We start from the raw sequence: 16436 nt of genomic DNA, 5'->3' as shown, positions 1-16436 counted from the left end.
GCAGCCAGAATGCACATGTGTTTTGGTTATTTTGTCTAATAGGCTCTCAGTGGTGGCCTGCAGCAAACATGGGATTACCTCAGCAGCTCTCCTTTTCCCAATGTTCCAGCCATAATACTGCTCCACAGATTTTGCAGAAAAACAGCTGGCATCTTCACCTAGAATGCACATATCCAGCAAACTCTGAATAAAGTTATGATTTAAATAAAATCTTATTTGCTGGAAGCATGTCCAAAAGTTTCTTTAGACCTCTTTATTGGCTATGTTCCTCAACAGGCAAGTTCAGATGCAACATAACACACTCATTCGTGTGTTCTCAAAACAACAGCCCTCCCTGGGAAAGCAGCTTCTCTGGTAGAGAAAGCTTCATGGCAGTAGACTACCTATTAAAATAAGTGGAAATGGCACTCCACTGGGAACAGGAGACCTGAGATCTAGCCTTGGCCTTGCCATTCACTAAGCTGCCTTGGGCAACCTATATCATCTCTCTGGGCTTCAGTTTTCTTAACTGTAAAATGAGACCACTGGGAAAGATGGTTCCTGAACTGCCTTTCAGCTCTAATATTCTGTATTTGTATCTGAATTTTTTTAAAAAGATTAAAAAATTTTTTTTCCTGCTGGGCTAGAAAAACCACTGAGTTTACTTTGAGCTACCTCAAAATGACCCCTTTGAGGGGAAAAAAAGAAATAATTTCTTTGCTATTACAGCTCGAAAAAAATAAGGTAGTCTGTACTTGGCCTATTGTTTTCATATTCCCATGAATGTAAATGATAATCTGCTTCATCCCTTCCCTCTAAATGTTCGCGGGTGATCTTGCCCGAGAGCCGACGCCTAAGTATCCACAGGCTGTCGGTCATGCCCTTGGTGAGGGCTGTTGATTCTGTCAGGGCAACTGGGGCTGAGAAGCAAACTGTTCAGTCTTGCCGACAATGGGCAGGGATAGAGGAGACTTCACTGCAGGAGGTCTTGACAGTCGTGCATTTCTACAGAGTGAGTGTTAGATGAAAGATTAAAAAATTCCTTCTGCAGATCAAACCGTGAAAATAGTAAGACTGACCAAGATATTGTGAATTCTAAAACCCTGCAAATGAGCTACAGCTGTAGCTAAAACCCTCTATGATAACTACCATGTCAGTATTAATTACAACACCAAGTGATTCGAGTTGACTCAATATCCCAAGTACTTCACAGCTTTAAAAAAAAAATGCATCCATATATTCAGTATTGTCTTACTTTTTGCAGTGATTAAAGGGATCTTCTTTACTACTGCTGTTAAGAGTTGCTGGATAGTCTCTAAATGGTCTATCCTGAGAAGGATAAAGAAAAGAAAATTAAGGTAGGGAATACACAGAGCAGTTTCTAACTGTGTGTGTGTGTGCATGTAACACACATGAATTTATGTATATACTCCTTTCCAAGGGAATTAAAACTTAAACCAACTATATTGGTATGTCCTTCCTTCTATGCATAGCCGCCTTTATAAATGAAGAGCATTAATGCTTAAAAAGTCAACACTAAGATGAAACCCCAAGAATGACAAATTATGCAAACCTGACATTTCATTTTATCTATATTTTAAAATTAAATAGCCACGTAATCTTTCTGCAATGTGATTGTCACTAGAGTAGGGAATTCTATCATACAATGCCTATCGTAGGGTTATTACAGTTCATGCTGTCACCTGTCACGTGAAAGTGGCTAAGCTTCTACCATTCCCAGCAGTTTGAGATACTTCAAAATATGCAGTCAGAGGTGGGTTCCCAATTTGGAAATTAGAAAATCTCAGGGAGTATTTTTAGAAGAAGCACTGAGTCTGTATGGGCCATGAAAAGGCAGCTGTTTAAGATTAGGCAGGTGTGTGGATACTCCGACACAAAATGCATACACACCTGGGTAATTACATCATGAAAAATTTCATACCCAAAGATTCAGCAAAGAAACTTCGTGTTGGTAAGCTCAAATGGAGGGGGATCTGTAATTGCACCAGAGGCTTTTGAGGCAACAAATCAAGTGCTGCTCGGAGGTCACGTCAAGGGGTTAAATGAACACTCCTGAGCTGTGCAGCAAATGGTAATACTTGTTCACCACACACGGACAGGTTTCCACCCATCAAAGGGCTTAACTCATACACACAACTCTACACATATGCAGCTGTCTCAGGGATGGTTTTTTAAAAGTACCATAAACACTGAAAGCACAACTCCCTTAGAGAGGACTGAAATAATTACTTAATGACATAGTTTCCCAGCTCAGAACTTTCTTCTGTTTTCACTGCTGTGTGACCATCCTGAGAGGGGCAGCTTGGCACAGGTGTTTCTGGTTCAGTCTTCACTACAAGGGAAGAGCAACAATGAGAGAGCTGTTAGGGTTCAATGACGGAAGGACACGTGCAGGCAGAAACAAAAGCTCTTGCATGGAAACTCAGTGAGGACACTGCCACAGCAGCTGCTGCAGAGACATGGCCAGGGTGCTGAGACGGCGCCTATCATCACAGGATCAGCAGACAAGGGGAGAACTGTTAGCCTGGGTCTCATGACAAGGCGGGGCAATAAAGTGGCTTTTTAGATATTCCTTAGAGGGCTAACCACAGTGCTATGTGAGATATCTCTCTCTCACACACACAGACACACACACACACACTTGAACAATGCCACATTAAAATACAATGCTGGCCTGTTCTAAGTTCTAATATCCTTTTGCTTATCATCTCTCTAGCTAAGTTTATCAACTTTTAGCATTATCTTAGTGTTCTAAGACACAGGGCAAAAAGCAAAAATCAGATCTGTTGTGCTTGGAAAAATCCAAGCTAATCACATGCAGCTTCTAATATCACCAAATCTACTGATGGAAGAGAGCAATGTCTCAGGAGTATTGTCTTCCTTTACTTTCACAGTCTTCTTTGATCAAAATACTGTGAACACACACTCGCTGCTTCTGTATCAGCGTCCCTGCCTTCAATCTCTTCCCTAACAACCCATTTTGTACATGAGCACCAGAAAAATTGCCTAAAGGACCATGTTAGTGTCATTTTCCTACTCAACATCCTTCAAGTTTCATAAAAGCAAGGGTCTACAAATGAGATCTACTAGTGCATCTTTCCCTTTTTTATTGCTGCAAAACATAACTTGCATAAAATGCACAAATACTAAGGGTACAGTTTGATAAATTTTACCTACGTATTCATCCATGTACCCATCACTCCAATCAAAATAGCATATTTCCAGTCCTCAACCTGGCCCCCTTACACTTTTGGCATTCTTTCCTGCCAAAGATAACCACCTTTTGTCCACTTTAAATTTCATATAACTGGAATCATACTGTGCTACCCTTTTGTGTCAGCATCTTTTTACCTATTAAAAATAACAATGTAATGGACATGCTTGTATTATGTCTTTGGGTAGACATACACATGCGTTTCCTAGCAGTGTATCTGCTGATAGGGCAGATATATGCATTTCCTAGAAGTGTATCTGATGATAGGGCAGATATATGTTTAACTTTATTAGAAACTGCCAAACTGATTTCCAAAGTAATTATATCCATTTGTAGTCCCATGAGCAGTGTGTGTGAGTTCCAGTGGCTTCACATCTTTGCCAACACTTAGTAATGTCAGTTCTTTCCATTTTGGTGATAGAACAGTATCTCACTACGGTTTTAACTTGCATTCCCTTGATGACTGATGAGGTTGAACAACTTTTCATTTCCTTATGAGATATTTCAATATCCTCTTCTGTGAAGTACCTGTTTACATTTCTTGCTCTTTAAAAAAAATTAGTGTCAGTCTTTTTCATATTGATTTTTAGGTCTGTGTATATTCTGAACAGAACTCCTTTGTCAGATATATCAATTGCAAATTATCTTCCAGGATGTGGCTTGACTTTCACTCTTAATTTTGCCCCTCTAATAAAATGAGGTTCCTAGAGTTAATAAAGTCTAATTTATCAATCTTTTCTTTTACGGCTATCTTTCTTGTGTGTTCTTTGCCCAAGGTCATGAAGATATTCTCATATTCTTTTAGAAGCTTTATTGTTTTACCTTCACATTTAGTCTGTGATCCAATTCAAATTAATTTCTGTTTATGGTGTAAGGCAGGGGCCAAGTTTTGTTGTTTCCACAAATGGATATATCCAATTAACTCAGCTCTACTTATTGAAAAGAACATCCTTTCCCTACTGAGTTTGTTATACATCAGTTGACTATATATGCGTGAGTCTATTTCTGGGCTCTTTTTTCTGTTCAATTATTCGGTTTCTTTTTTAAAAAATTTTATTTTTAAACAATTTTTAAAGGTTATTTTCCATTTGCAGTTATTACAAAATATTGGTTATATTCCCTGTGTTGTACAATACATCCTTTGAGCTTATCTTACAACCAATAGTTTGTACCTCCCACTGCCCCACCCCTATATTCTGTCTATTCTTGAACCAATACTACACTATCTCAATTACTGTAGCTTTATAGTATATATATATCTGGTGGCCCAAGTCCCCTGGCTTTTTGTTCAAGACTGTCTTAGCTACTCTAGGCCTTGCATTCCCATATACATTTTAGATTTAGCTTGTCAATTTCTGCACAAGCACAAAAACAACAATGTAGGGATTCTGACTGGGACTGTATTGAATCTATGTCATTTGGGGGGAGGATTAATAACATATCAGGTCTTTCAGTAAATTAATATAATTAAATAATATATTTATAATTATTTATAATTTATTATATTTATAAGGGTATATCCTTCCATTTATTTAGATCTTTTAAATTCCTCTCAGAAATGTTTACTGGGTTGTTAGCAGTTAATTTCTATATAGAAATCAAAATGGCTTTAGTATGTATATAGACTTGTATTGAGTGACCTTGCTAATTTCACTGTTAGCAATACATCTTCCCCCAACCCCTAGTGATTCCAAGACTTCAAAAAACAAAAGGAAGGCCTCAGAAAAAGTTCAGATACTCCAGTTCTATAGGTGCAAGTATAGTCACTTTATTTATTTATTTATTTGGCCACACTGCATGGCTTGCAGGTTCCTAGTTTCCCAACCAGGGATTAAACCCAGGCCGTGGCGGTGAAAGCGCCTAGCCCTAACCACTGGACCTCCAGGGAATTCCTGCAAGTATACTCACTTTAATCTGGCAATCAAACAATTACAAAATTATATAATCAGCATATTCAGGTTGGGATAGCTATTCTACTGGAGAAATGAAAACATATGCTGAGACTTGCATATAATAGCCCCAAACTGGAAATAACCCTAATCTCCACTAACAGGAGAAAGGATAAACAAATTATGGTATATCCATCCATCCCTACAATGTGGAATGCTACTCACCAACAACATGGTTGAATCTCAAAAACATTGCAGTGAGTGAATGAAATCAGACACAAAAGAATGTATGTACTTCCATTCACACAAAGTTTAAAAATAGACACAACTAATCTATCATAATAGAAATCAGAACAGTGGTTGCCTAATACGGGATGGGAATTGACTGGAAGCGGGCACAAGGTGATGGAAATTTCTATAGCTTGAATGCAATATTGGTTACTTGGGTTTATGCATTTGTCAAAACTCATCAAATGGTATGCTTAGTATCTTTGCACTTCACTACACAAAATTTTCCTCAATTAAAATCAAAACAGAGATGCTCTGGCCCCAGTCCAAAATTAATTGAATAAGAATCTGTATGAGGAAGGCCTATGACATATACCTACTGCTGAGAAGAAACGGTGGTCTAGATAGGTATCAATTCTTTCATCAGGACTAGCTAACTTTTCCTATAAGGAACTAATCAGTAAATATTTTAGGTTTTGTGGGTCATATGATCTCAGCTAGAACTACTCAACTCTTGAGGTTGCAGTGTACTCATGGACAATATGTAAATGAATGGGCATGGCCATGTGCTCATTAAAAAATGAGCAGCAGACTGCAGTCAGCCAACCCTTGCTTTAGATGGTCATGCTCTAAGTTCCAAATCCATCTCTTCACAAGACTATTATGAGAGATCCTGGCATGCCTGAAAAGTATTTCAAATTCTGACTTCACTGCTTTCTAGTTTTCTAGACTTGGGAAGTATGGACTTAGTATCTCCAAACTTCAGTTTCCTCATTTGCAAAATGGGCGTAATAGCTGTCCTAAAGTACTGTGATAATTAGTGATATATGTATAAAGCAGCTAGCATGGTGCCTAGTACATTATAGGCTCTTACACATGGTAGCTAGCATTACTGTAGATGTTACAAATGTCAAAATATGTTGTTAACCCACTGCACTATCTCCATCTACTCAACAGTCAGAAATGTCCCCACTGCCAGCTGCCAAGGTCTGGCCCTACCTACAGCTCCTTTACTGCAACTACATACCCCAGGTGAATCCCTTTAATTGGTCTACTCCCCCAAACAAACCCTCTGAGTCTTTGTCTCTACTGTTCCCTTAATCTGGCATGCCCCTTGACCCCTCCACAGCTAAAAATGCTTCACTCTAAAGTCCAGGTTATAATCCGTGTCCCATACAAAGTGCTACACAAAAGTGCTACCCACCTCCACACCCCCAGCTTCCCTGACCAGACATCCTAGATTGAAATACTTCAGCATTCATTTTCCAGATCACTTACCCTGCATGTATCAGTCATTGCTTGCTGTCTACTGCAACTCTCTTCAACCTGATTATAAGTTCTTGGAGGGCAGAAATGATGCTTTACACATCTCTGTATTTCCCTTAATGTCAAGTCTATATATAAACACTCTACATATTTTTGAAGTGACTGATTCATGGATGCTGAAATTCAAGGGAGTCATATTACAGTAATGTCTTGCACAAAACTTCTGGGCAAATATACTGTGGGAAACTACATACCTTTTGTAACAGTTGCTGGAGCAGAGCTGGGGACAACTGGAGTTGGGGCAGCTACAGGCAGAATGGCAGGCGATTTGTTGGTAGGAAATGACTGAACCACTAACAGGCAAAAAAGGAGGGGAGGATATAAGAAATATAGAAATTATTTTAATGAAAATGATCTAACTCCCAGGTGGTAGCCCCTCTGTAGACTACTAGCACAAAAACAATTTCAGTACAACAGATACGGTCCTTTTTTAATACAGTGATTGACAAGGAGGCTGTTTACTATTAGTACCGGGGTAAATGAGCTGATATCTTCAACTGTGGAAATGGGGGCTTGTCACTAAACTCAGAAAATAAAAATCCAATTAACCTGCACTCTTATAAATACTTAAAATGTACCCCCCCTACTCAACTTAAGAAATGGGCAGTTATTTAGAAGTCAGTGGATCATTTGGGTTTTACTTTCAGTCCTAGAGGTGGTGCCAGGGAGTATGGTGACAGCTCAAGGGCAGGCTAAAAAAGGGAGGAGCGGCCACCAAGTGACGGAATACAGACTTTCCCACCAGACAGACCCAGAGACAAGCACACCCACAGGTGAAGAACTCACCTTTATTCACAGGCATCAGTATCGTCTGCACACCTCCAGATGTGTTTACACTGAGTGGTTTGAGCTGGCTGGGGATTGTCAGGACAGCCTGCTGGGGATTGGACTGACTGGAGTGAATCTTTAACAATCCTAAAATAAGTTGGAAGATAAGGCCAAGCTGAAGATCAGATGCTTCCTTGAAGTTCATGCCCTCTTCAGCATTCATATTTTCTCACAGGAGGACATTCTTAGGACATTTACCCTTTCAATAAAGAAAGAGCTGGAAGCATGAGGCAATGGATGCAGCTGATTTCTCAATGAAGCAATGATGCGACAATAATGATTCATGTTTACCCTGCTATCATAAAGTAATACACAAATTTTTGGAAAAGTGGAAATAATAGAAAAAAGAAAAGTCACCCAGAGTCCTACTGCAGAGACAACCAGTATCATCATTTTGAGATAGTTCTTTTCCATGTTTGTTTTTTGTGACAATTTATTTGTTTTGTATATAGCTGTGATATGTACAAACTGGATGTAAAATTTTGTATTTTGATTTGGATAACTGTCATTTTCCGACTTAAAAACCTTCTCTGGCTCTGGATTTGCCTAAAATTAGTCAAAGCATTCAGAGTCCATTTTAATCTGGTCCTAATTTATCTGCATCTCCTTTACAACAACCTTACATATCTAATACTTCAGTCTGTCTACTCACCATATCTTATAATTTTCTATCTCTGTGCAGCCTTTATTTTTCAAACCAGATATTCTCCACTTATTTTAGAAAGGGTCATCCTCTCCCACTTTGCTTTAAAAGAATTTCCATACTCCCATTTCCATTATAAAACTATTCTAGACATTCAGAGGGCCAGTAAAAAAGTGACAAAAAGAGAGTACACAAGATACAACACAAACACATATTATAACAACTACTTAAAAACAGCGACAGGGGCCTTCCCAGGTGGCGCAGTGGTTGAGAATCTGCCTGCCAATGCAGGGGACACGGGTTCGAGCCCTGGTCTGGGAGGATCCCGCATGCCGCGGAGCAGCTGGGCCCGTGAGCCACAACTACTGAGCCTGCGCGTCTGGAGCCTGTGCTCCGCAACAAGAGAGGCCGCGATGGTGAGAGGCCCGCGCACCGCGATGAGGAGTGGCCCCCACTTGCCGCAACTGGAGAAAGCCCTCGCACAGCAACGAAGACCCAACACAGCCAAAATAAATAAATAAATTAATTAATTAAATTAAAAGAAACTAAGCAATTAAAAAAAAAAAAAAACAGCGACAGACAGGACTTCCCTGGTGGCGCAGTGGTTGAGATTCCGAGCTCCCAATGCAGGGGGCCCGGCTTCGATCCCTGGTCGGGGAGCTAGATCCCACATGTATGCTGCAGCTAGGATTTCGCATTATGCAACTAAGGAGCCTGCCTGCTGCAACTAAGACCTGATGCAGTCAAATAAATAAATAAATTAATTAATTAAATATTTTTTTAAAAAAAAACAGCGACAGAGGCTATAGATACTTTAAGGCACTGGAATGCAGTTAGCTTGAGTTAAGAGAAGGAATAGTCTTAAACACTTTCAAGAACAAAGCCTTAAATAAACAAGAAAATCGTTCTTTGGAATAGATGAGTGTTAGATCAGTCAAGTGGTAATTCCTTAACTGAGATGTGCCCTCCAAGAGTACAACAATGACCTGGTTTCTTCGTATTTTTAAAATTCTTATTTCTATCAAAACATTACATGCTCATCAGTTGAAAAGTTAAAAAGTGCTAAAAGGCATATCACTAAAAATAGCCATCCTCTACTCCACCTCCCTGTCTTCATCTGGTTCCCCAGTAGCATACACTTTTTTAACCCTTTTGGTGTTTTAATATTTATCTCAGCATTTTTTAAAAGAATGTGTATACTGTAGGCCTTGATTCATTTTGATGTTACACACTGACTTACTATTAAGGTAGATAAGCATTGTAAGGCATTTATACCCTCTCTTCCCTCTCCTCCAATATTGGTCTCTATCGATCCAAAGAATATCATGATGCTATGACTCGATCTCATTTTCTGGAGTTAATAATTTCCTTCTTTTTCATTTGCTTATTTAGTTCTCCTTCAACATCTTACTAAAGTCTTCCCATGTCCTTCAAAAACGCTATAAATCACCCTGTATACAGTTCTCCACATGGTCAAACCTCCTAAATAATTTACAGTTCCATTTTTAAAATAAGAGCTATCCTTCCTGGGACTCTCTGATATGCTCCAATTTGGACTGTTGCTTTCTAGGCCTGCTGCAAAGCCTTCATTCGGGGAGCGCCCTTTCACAGTTACCCTGGGAATTCCCTTTGCCTTCCTCTCTATTTTTGTCCTCTTTCTTGGTCTACACCTCTTCACTCTGGTGAAACATGTATTTTAGTTATGTTTTGAGACAAGGTCATAGAAAATACATTTGAAACGTTGTCTGTCAGAAAATATTTCTACCCTCAAACTCAGTAAAGATCTGGCCAACTACAGAATTCTAGACTACAAGAATTCCCCCGTAGAATTTTGAAAAGCAATATTCTAGCTTCCAGCACTGCTACTGAGAAGCCCAATGATAATGTAATTTCTAAACTTTTCTGTTTATTTTTCTGACAGCTTTTCAGATCTTCTCCTTGTCACTGGTGTTCTGATTTCATGAACTGTGCCTTCATGTGAGCCATCTTTCACTCATTGTGCTGGACACTGTGCCTCTTGAACCTGGAAGTTCATGCCCTTCAATTTGGGGATAAACTGTTTCATTTCTTGGATCATTTCTTTCCCATTATTTTCTGTTTTCTTTCTGGAACTCCGTTTAGTCTCATGTTGCCAGGGCTCCCTAATACATCATCAAAGTTTCTTTCTTAGTGTCTACTTCTTGGTCTATTCCCTGCTTCCACCTTGTGCCCCATAGTTTAGTCTAAATGCTGTAGCCAGTGACCTGTTAAAAGGAAAAGGCAGCTCGTGTTACTCCTTAGCTGAAGACCCCCCAATGGGTTCTCTTGAAGTAAAAATCAGTGTTCTTACAATGACCTACAAAGGCCCTATGTGATTTGGCCCCCACCACTCTGACTTTACCTCCTAGTTCTCTTTCCCTTGCTTATTCTGCTCTAGTCACAATGGCAACCTTGTTCAAAACAGTTTGTAATGCACACAAAAAATTTAACTGAAAAATTAAAGGTTATACCTCAATTAAAAAAAAAAGGATACACACACACACACACACACACAAAATGGTCAGTAGAAAACAGTTTGATTCTTTTATGAAAATAATATACAGAAAGTTTCATCAGCAGTATTTCAGGAAACTAGAACTTAAAGCAAGAGACTTCATTTAAAAATCAGAAAAAAGGAGGGCATTCATTTCTTAAAATAGTAATTCCTTCTATTTCTATAATTTCTACTCCAGTGCTAACACAGTACCTCTAAACATTCAGTTAGCAGAGAACAAGCACTCCCCATATAAAAACTTGGTCGATTTTAACTGGGAGGTAGAAATCATGGGAAAAATAAACCAGCCTTAATCTTTTGGTCTCTACGCAAAAAGCAAACAAAACATAGGGGCTTGATTTAGACTCATGTATGGAATCTAGTGATAAGAAGAACAACAAGAATATCCACAATCTTTTTTTTTTTTTTTTAAATACCCAAGAGTCGTTAAGATGGTTTATTTATAGACCAAAAAGCTCACAAGCCTGTGCTTTTATTTGACCAAACTACATGCAGTAACAGGGAAGAATACCCACAATCTTTATGCAAAGGTACTAAGGTATGTGTGTGTATGTATTTATGTTTGTGTATGTGTCTGTATATACATGTGTGTATGATATATATATCATATATATATTAGCAATACTCAGTTTTTTTCTGTATACCAGTGCCAGTTGGTAAACTATAATTAATCTGCAACAAGGCAATACAGATACTGAGTGTTCAAAAGTTTTGTAACAGTTTGACTTTGTTGTGATATTTTTATTGTATTTTACAGAAGTATCTGTCTGTACTAGATTATAGTAAAACAAAGTTGACCTTTCAAGTTTGAGAAGTAATGCTGTATATTATATCAGCCCCTGACATCTGGGACAGTACAATGTAATCAAACACATTAATATTTGTGGCAAAAGATGAATACTCATATTAAGTAGTATAAACAGCCTGTCAATGGAGGTCAGATTTCGCCCTAAAATTCGTTATGGGGAAAAACAACAATAAACAAACCTTTGGTTTTCACAGCTTTTTGGATTTCAGACTTGCAGATAAGGGAATGTGGACTAACAACAAAGATGACACTAAAAATGATAACAGCAGCAATTATTTATATAATGGCAACTACATGTCAGACAGTATCCTAAGCATTTTTATATTAACTCATTTAATCGTCTCAACTTTATGAGGTAGGTATTAGGCAATCTGGCTCCAGGATTTGTGCTCTATGTTACCCAAAGAAGTAAAAGGCACACTCTTCCAGGGCCATTCAGGGTGGGCACAGAGAAAGGATACATCTTACCAAAGCTCAAGCATGTCATTCTAACACTACCCAATATAATAACTACTGTTAAAAATCATGTCTTGGGGCTTCCCTGGTGGCACAGTGGTTGAGAATCCGCCTGCCAATGCAGGGGACATGGGTTCGAGCCCTGGTCCAGGAAGATCCCACATGCTGCGGAGCAACTAAGCCCATGCACCACAACTACTGAGCCTGCGTGCCACAACTACTGAAGCCCTCGCGTCTAGAGCCTGCGCACCGCAACGAAGAGTAGCACCCGCTCGCCGCAACTAGAGAAAGCCCGCGCACAGCAACGAAGACCCAACACAGTCAAAAATAAATAAACAAAATAAATTTATTTTTTAAAAAATCATGTCTTGGAGTCAACAATGCTAACTTAATTTTATATACTTTGTTTATGAAAGCAAAAAGAGACGTATGATGTTTTACCATGAGTTCCATGCAAAACTGCTGATAAATACCCAGAAGAGTTCCAGATGGCTAATGTTTTATTATATCAGTTAAGAATTGTTATTCAATCCATAAAAACCTTTCAGACTTGAAAATTTACACCTAGATTTTAAATAAGAGTAATTCATCTAAAAGGCAGCTATATGGAAAATGCTGCCGAATTAATGATTTTTAACAATTTATTATTAAAAACTGTTATTATGTAAGACCTTCCACAAATACTCCAGCCCAAAGAAGGGAGTGAGAAATAATATTATGGTACAACTGACCTGATACTGTGGCCTTTCCAGAGATGGGGTTTGGTGTGGACACCAGGGACGTAGCACTGATGACAGAGGGGGCAGCAGCCTTGCAGGGTCCCATGGTGGCTGGGCTCACACACACTTGCTGCTGCCCAGAAGTTTTCATTACAGAAGTCACAGTAGACGATGAACTGGGAGCTGTTCCTTCCGACTGCTAACCCACAGGACCAGAAATAATAGATATTAAGAAGAAAGTACTGTAACTTAGAACAGTGACTGCCGTGTAGCATACCCAATAAATATTAGCTATTAGCTATTATTAGCTACCTATTCAATGTCATGCCATTTAAAAAGACTGCTTCTCTACTTCGGTGGTTCCTACACTTTCACATTTCACGGACCAGGAAATTTTTTAAATTTTAAAGCAAGGAGGTATCATAGGATTACCACATTAAAAAAATTCGCCACCTATTATAACACTTCATAAAAGGATATTTCAACACCCCCCCCATAAGAGGACATAATCTCAGAATGTAAAAATGGAATAATATGAGCTTTATTAAAAACTCACTATACAGCTTCCCTGGTGGCGCAGTGGTTAAGAATCCGCCTGCCAATACTGGGGACATGGGTTCAAGCCCTGGTCTGGGAAGATCCCACATGCTGCACAGCAACTAAGCCCGTGTGCCACAACTACTGAGCCTGTGCTCTAGAGCCCGTGGAGCCACAACTACTGAGCCTGCATGCTGCAATTACTGAAGCCCAGTTGCCTAGAGCCTGTGCTCTGCAACAAGAGAAGCCACCGCAATGAGAAGCCCGCACACCACAACGAAGAGTAGCCCCCGCTCGCCGCAACTAGAGAAAGCCCGCGAGCAGCAAGGAAGACACAACGCAGCCAAAAATAAATAAATAAATTAAATTAAAATAAAATAAAATGGTGAATTTTATGGTATGTGAATTATATTTGAATTTTAAAAAAAGTAATATGGCCCTGATGTGTGCCTGATGAATATCTTACATTCAATAGTATGCCTGATGAATATCTTACATTTTTACTGCTTTTATGCTTCATTATGGTTTTCCACTATCATGCTACTTCTCACCTGTTGCGCAGGACCATTTGCTGAGAGGGCTACAGCTGGGGAACTGGCAGTTGTAATAACTCCTCCTGCTACTCTCAGCATTGTGGTTCCAGGCTTTGAGAGTTGTGAGGTGGCTGGCACAGACTTCAATGTGCTATCAGATATTTTCATTAGAGATGCCTGTGCCCCCGGGGCCGCCTGCAGAAATAAAATGGATTGGAGTAATAAGTTACCCTGGTTAATAGGCACAATTTAATCCTTACCTACATACACCCCCCAAATAGTGCATCCCCAAGAAAGTCTTGCTAATTAAAACTATATGAAGGGGACTTCCCTGGTGGCACAGTGGTTAAGAATCTGCCTGCCAATGCAGGGGACACGGGTTCGAGCCCTGGTCCGGGAAGATCCCACATGCCGTGGAGCGACTAAGACCGTGTGCCACAACTACTGAGCCTGCGCTCTAGAGCCCATAGCCACAACTACCAAGCCCACGTGCCACAACTACTGAAGCCCGCACACCTAGAGCCTGTGCTCTGCAACAAGAGAAGCCACTGCAATGAGAAGCCCGTGCACCGCAACAAAGAGTAGCCCCTGCCTGCTGCAACTAGAGAAAGCCCGCGCACAGCAACAAAGACCCAACACAGCCAAAAATAAAGAAAAATAACAAAAATAAAGAATAATCAATACACACATGGGTAAATCTCAGTAACATTCTGTTCAACAATAGAAGCTAACATAAAAGACTATATACTATATAATTTTGTTGATATGAAGTTCAAGAACAGACAAAAGCTAATCTATGGGGCTTCCCTGGTGGCGCAGTGGTTGAGAATCCGCCTGCCAATGCAGGGGACACGGGTTCGATCCCTGGTCTGGGAAGATCCCACATACTGTGGAGCAACTAAGCCTGTGCGCCACAACTACTGAGCCTGCGTGCTGCAACTACTGAAGCCCGCGTGCCTAGAGCCCATGCTCTGCAACAAGAGAAGCCACCGCAATAAGAAGCCTGCGCACCACAATGAAGAGTAGCCCCCGCTCACCACAACTAGAGAAAGCCCACGTGCAGCCACGAAGCCCCAACTCAGCCAAAAATAAATAAATAAAATAAAAAAAAATCTAATCTATGGTGACAGAGAAAGAAAAATGGTGATAGAAAAAAACTGGAAAGAGAAATGAGGGTATGTTTTAGAGTGATGGAAATGCTCTATATCATGACTGGGATAGTGCTTGCAAGAGCATACACATTTGTCCAAATTCCCTGAGCAGCACATTTGTGATCTGTGCATTATTCTATGTAAATTATACCTTAATAAAAGGCAACAGCAAACATCTTAGCTGTGGCAGAACAGAAAGAAAGTCACTGCACTGGCTGCAACATGAGCGGATTAGAAGAAATTAGCTAAGATTTTAAAGAACTGCCTAAAGAATTCTGGGGCCTCATACCTGTTTAAAACAGCAAAGAGCATCTGACCAAAGGGAATTTAGTACTCAAGGAAACCAAATGCTGGTAATTTGAAAAGATCAATAAAGTTGATAAACCTTCTAGCTAGACTGATCAAGAAAAAAAGAGAAGATACATAATTATCACAGTCAAGAATGAAAAAGGGGACATTACCAAAGATTCTACAGACATTAAAGGATAAGGGAAAATTATGAACAAGTTTGTTCCAAGAAATTCGACTACTTAGATGTATAAAAAAAATTCCTTTAAAGATATAAACTACCAAACCTCCTTAAGACAAAATAGTGTGAATAGTCAGTCTTATGAATATATCTATTAAATAAATTGAAATTGTAGTTAAAAACCTTCCCAATTAGGAAAACTGCAGGCCATTACGGCTTCACTGGTGTATTCTGAACAGTTAAGGAAGAAATAATACCAAGTCGACATAAACTCTTCCCCCCAAAAAGTGAAGAGGAGGGAGAAGTTTCCAACTCATTTTATGAGGCCAGCATTACTCTGATACCAAAACCAGAGAGAAATTACAATGAAAACTACTGACCAATATCCCTTGCAAAAATTCAAATTCAGGGCTTCCCTGGTGGCGCAGTGGTTGAGAATCTGCCTGCCAATGCAGGGGACACGGGTTCGAGCCCTGGTCTGGGAAGATCCCACATGCCGCAGAGCAACTACGCCCGTGAGCCACAACTACTGAGCCTGTGCGTCTGGAGCCTGTGCTCTGCAACAAGAGAGGCCACGACAGTGAAGAGACCCGCGCACCGCGATGAAGAGTGGCCCCCGCTTGCCGCAACTAGAGAAAGCTCTCGCACAGAAACCAAGACCCAACACAGCCAAAAATAAATATAAAAATAAATAAATAAATAAAAGATTACTATGAAAAAAAAATTCAAATTCAATTCAACAATACATTAAAAGAGGATAACATATCACAACCAAGTAGGGTTTATTCTAGGAACGCAGGGTTGGTTTAATATTTGAACAATCAATGTAATTCACCTTATTAATAAACTAAAAAAGAAAAACCATATGATCCTCTCAATAGACACAGTAAAAGCATTTGACAAAAATCCAATACCATTTCATGCTTTGAGAACTGCTGATCTACATTCAGTCATAAAAAGTGCATTATTTGTTGATATCCACACTGTCTGTATCCTTCTACACTTTGTTTCATTTGGTAAGTTTTTGAGATTTAGCTATAGATTCTCCTGCAGATGATTATGATATCCCTCACCCAGTTAAAATTCCCTGTCATTATTCTTC

General features: G+C 39.5%; 1 protein-coding gene across 4 annotated transcripts in view; it reads right to left on the bottom strand.

Annotated features, from left to right (window-relative positions):
- The window catches only part of YEATS2 (YEATS domain containing 2), a 109700-nt gene that overhangs the window by 8348 nt on the left and 84916 nt on the right, over positions 1-16436 (bottom strand). For 3 of the 4 annotated variants that reach the window (XM_059920616.1, XM_059920619.1, XM_059920618.1), the window contains 7 exons: positions 13733-13909; positions 12657-12843; positions 7444-7572; positions 6852-6950; positions 2230-2332; positions 1235-1308; positions 79-158 (listed from right to left, as the gene is read on the bottom strand). In XM_059920616.1, coding sequence (XP_059776599.1) covers positions 79-158; positions 1235-1308; positions 2230-2332; positions 6852-6950; positions 7444-7572; positions 12657-12843; positions 13733-13909 — 849 coding nt within the window. The remainder of the gene's footprint in view (positions 1-78; positions 159-1234; positions 1309-2229; positions 2333-6851; positions 6951-7443; positions 7573-12656; positions 12844-13732; positions 13910-16436) is intronic. The other variant, XM_059920620.1, reaches the window with a different exon arrangement.

The sequence above is a fragment of the Balaenoptera ricei genome, chromosome 4, assembly GCF_028023285.1.
Source record: "Balaenoptera ricei isolate mBalRic1 chromosome 4, mBalRic1.hap2, whole genome shotgun sequence".
NCBI classification, from domain to species: domain Eukaryota; kingdom Metazoa; phylum Chordata; class Mammalia; order Artiodactyla; family Balaenopteridae; genus Balaenoptera; species Balaenoptera ricei.
The sequence above is the reverse complement of the archived record's forward strand: the minus strand, read 5'-3'. Positions and strand labels throughout refer to the sequence as shown.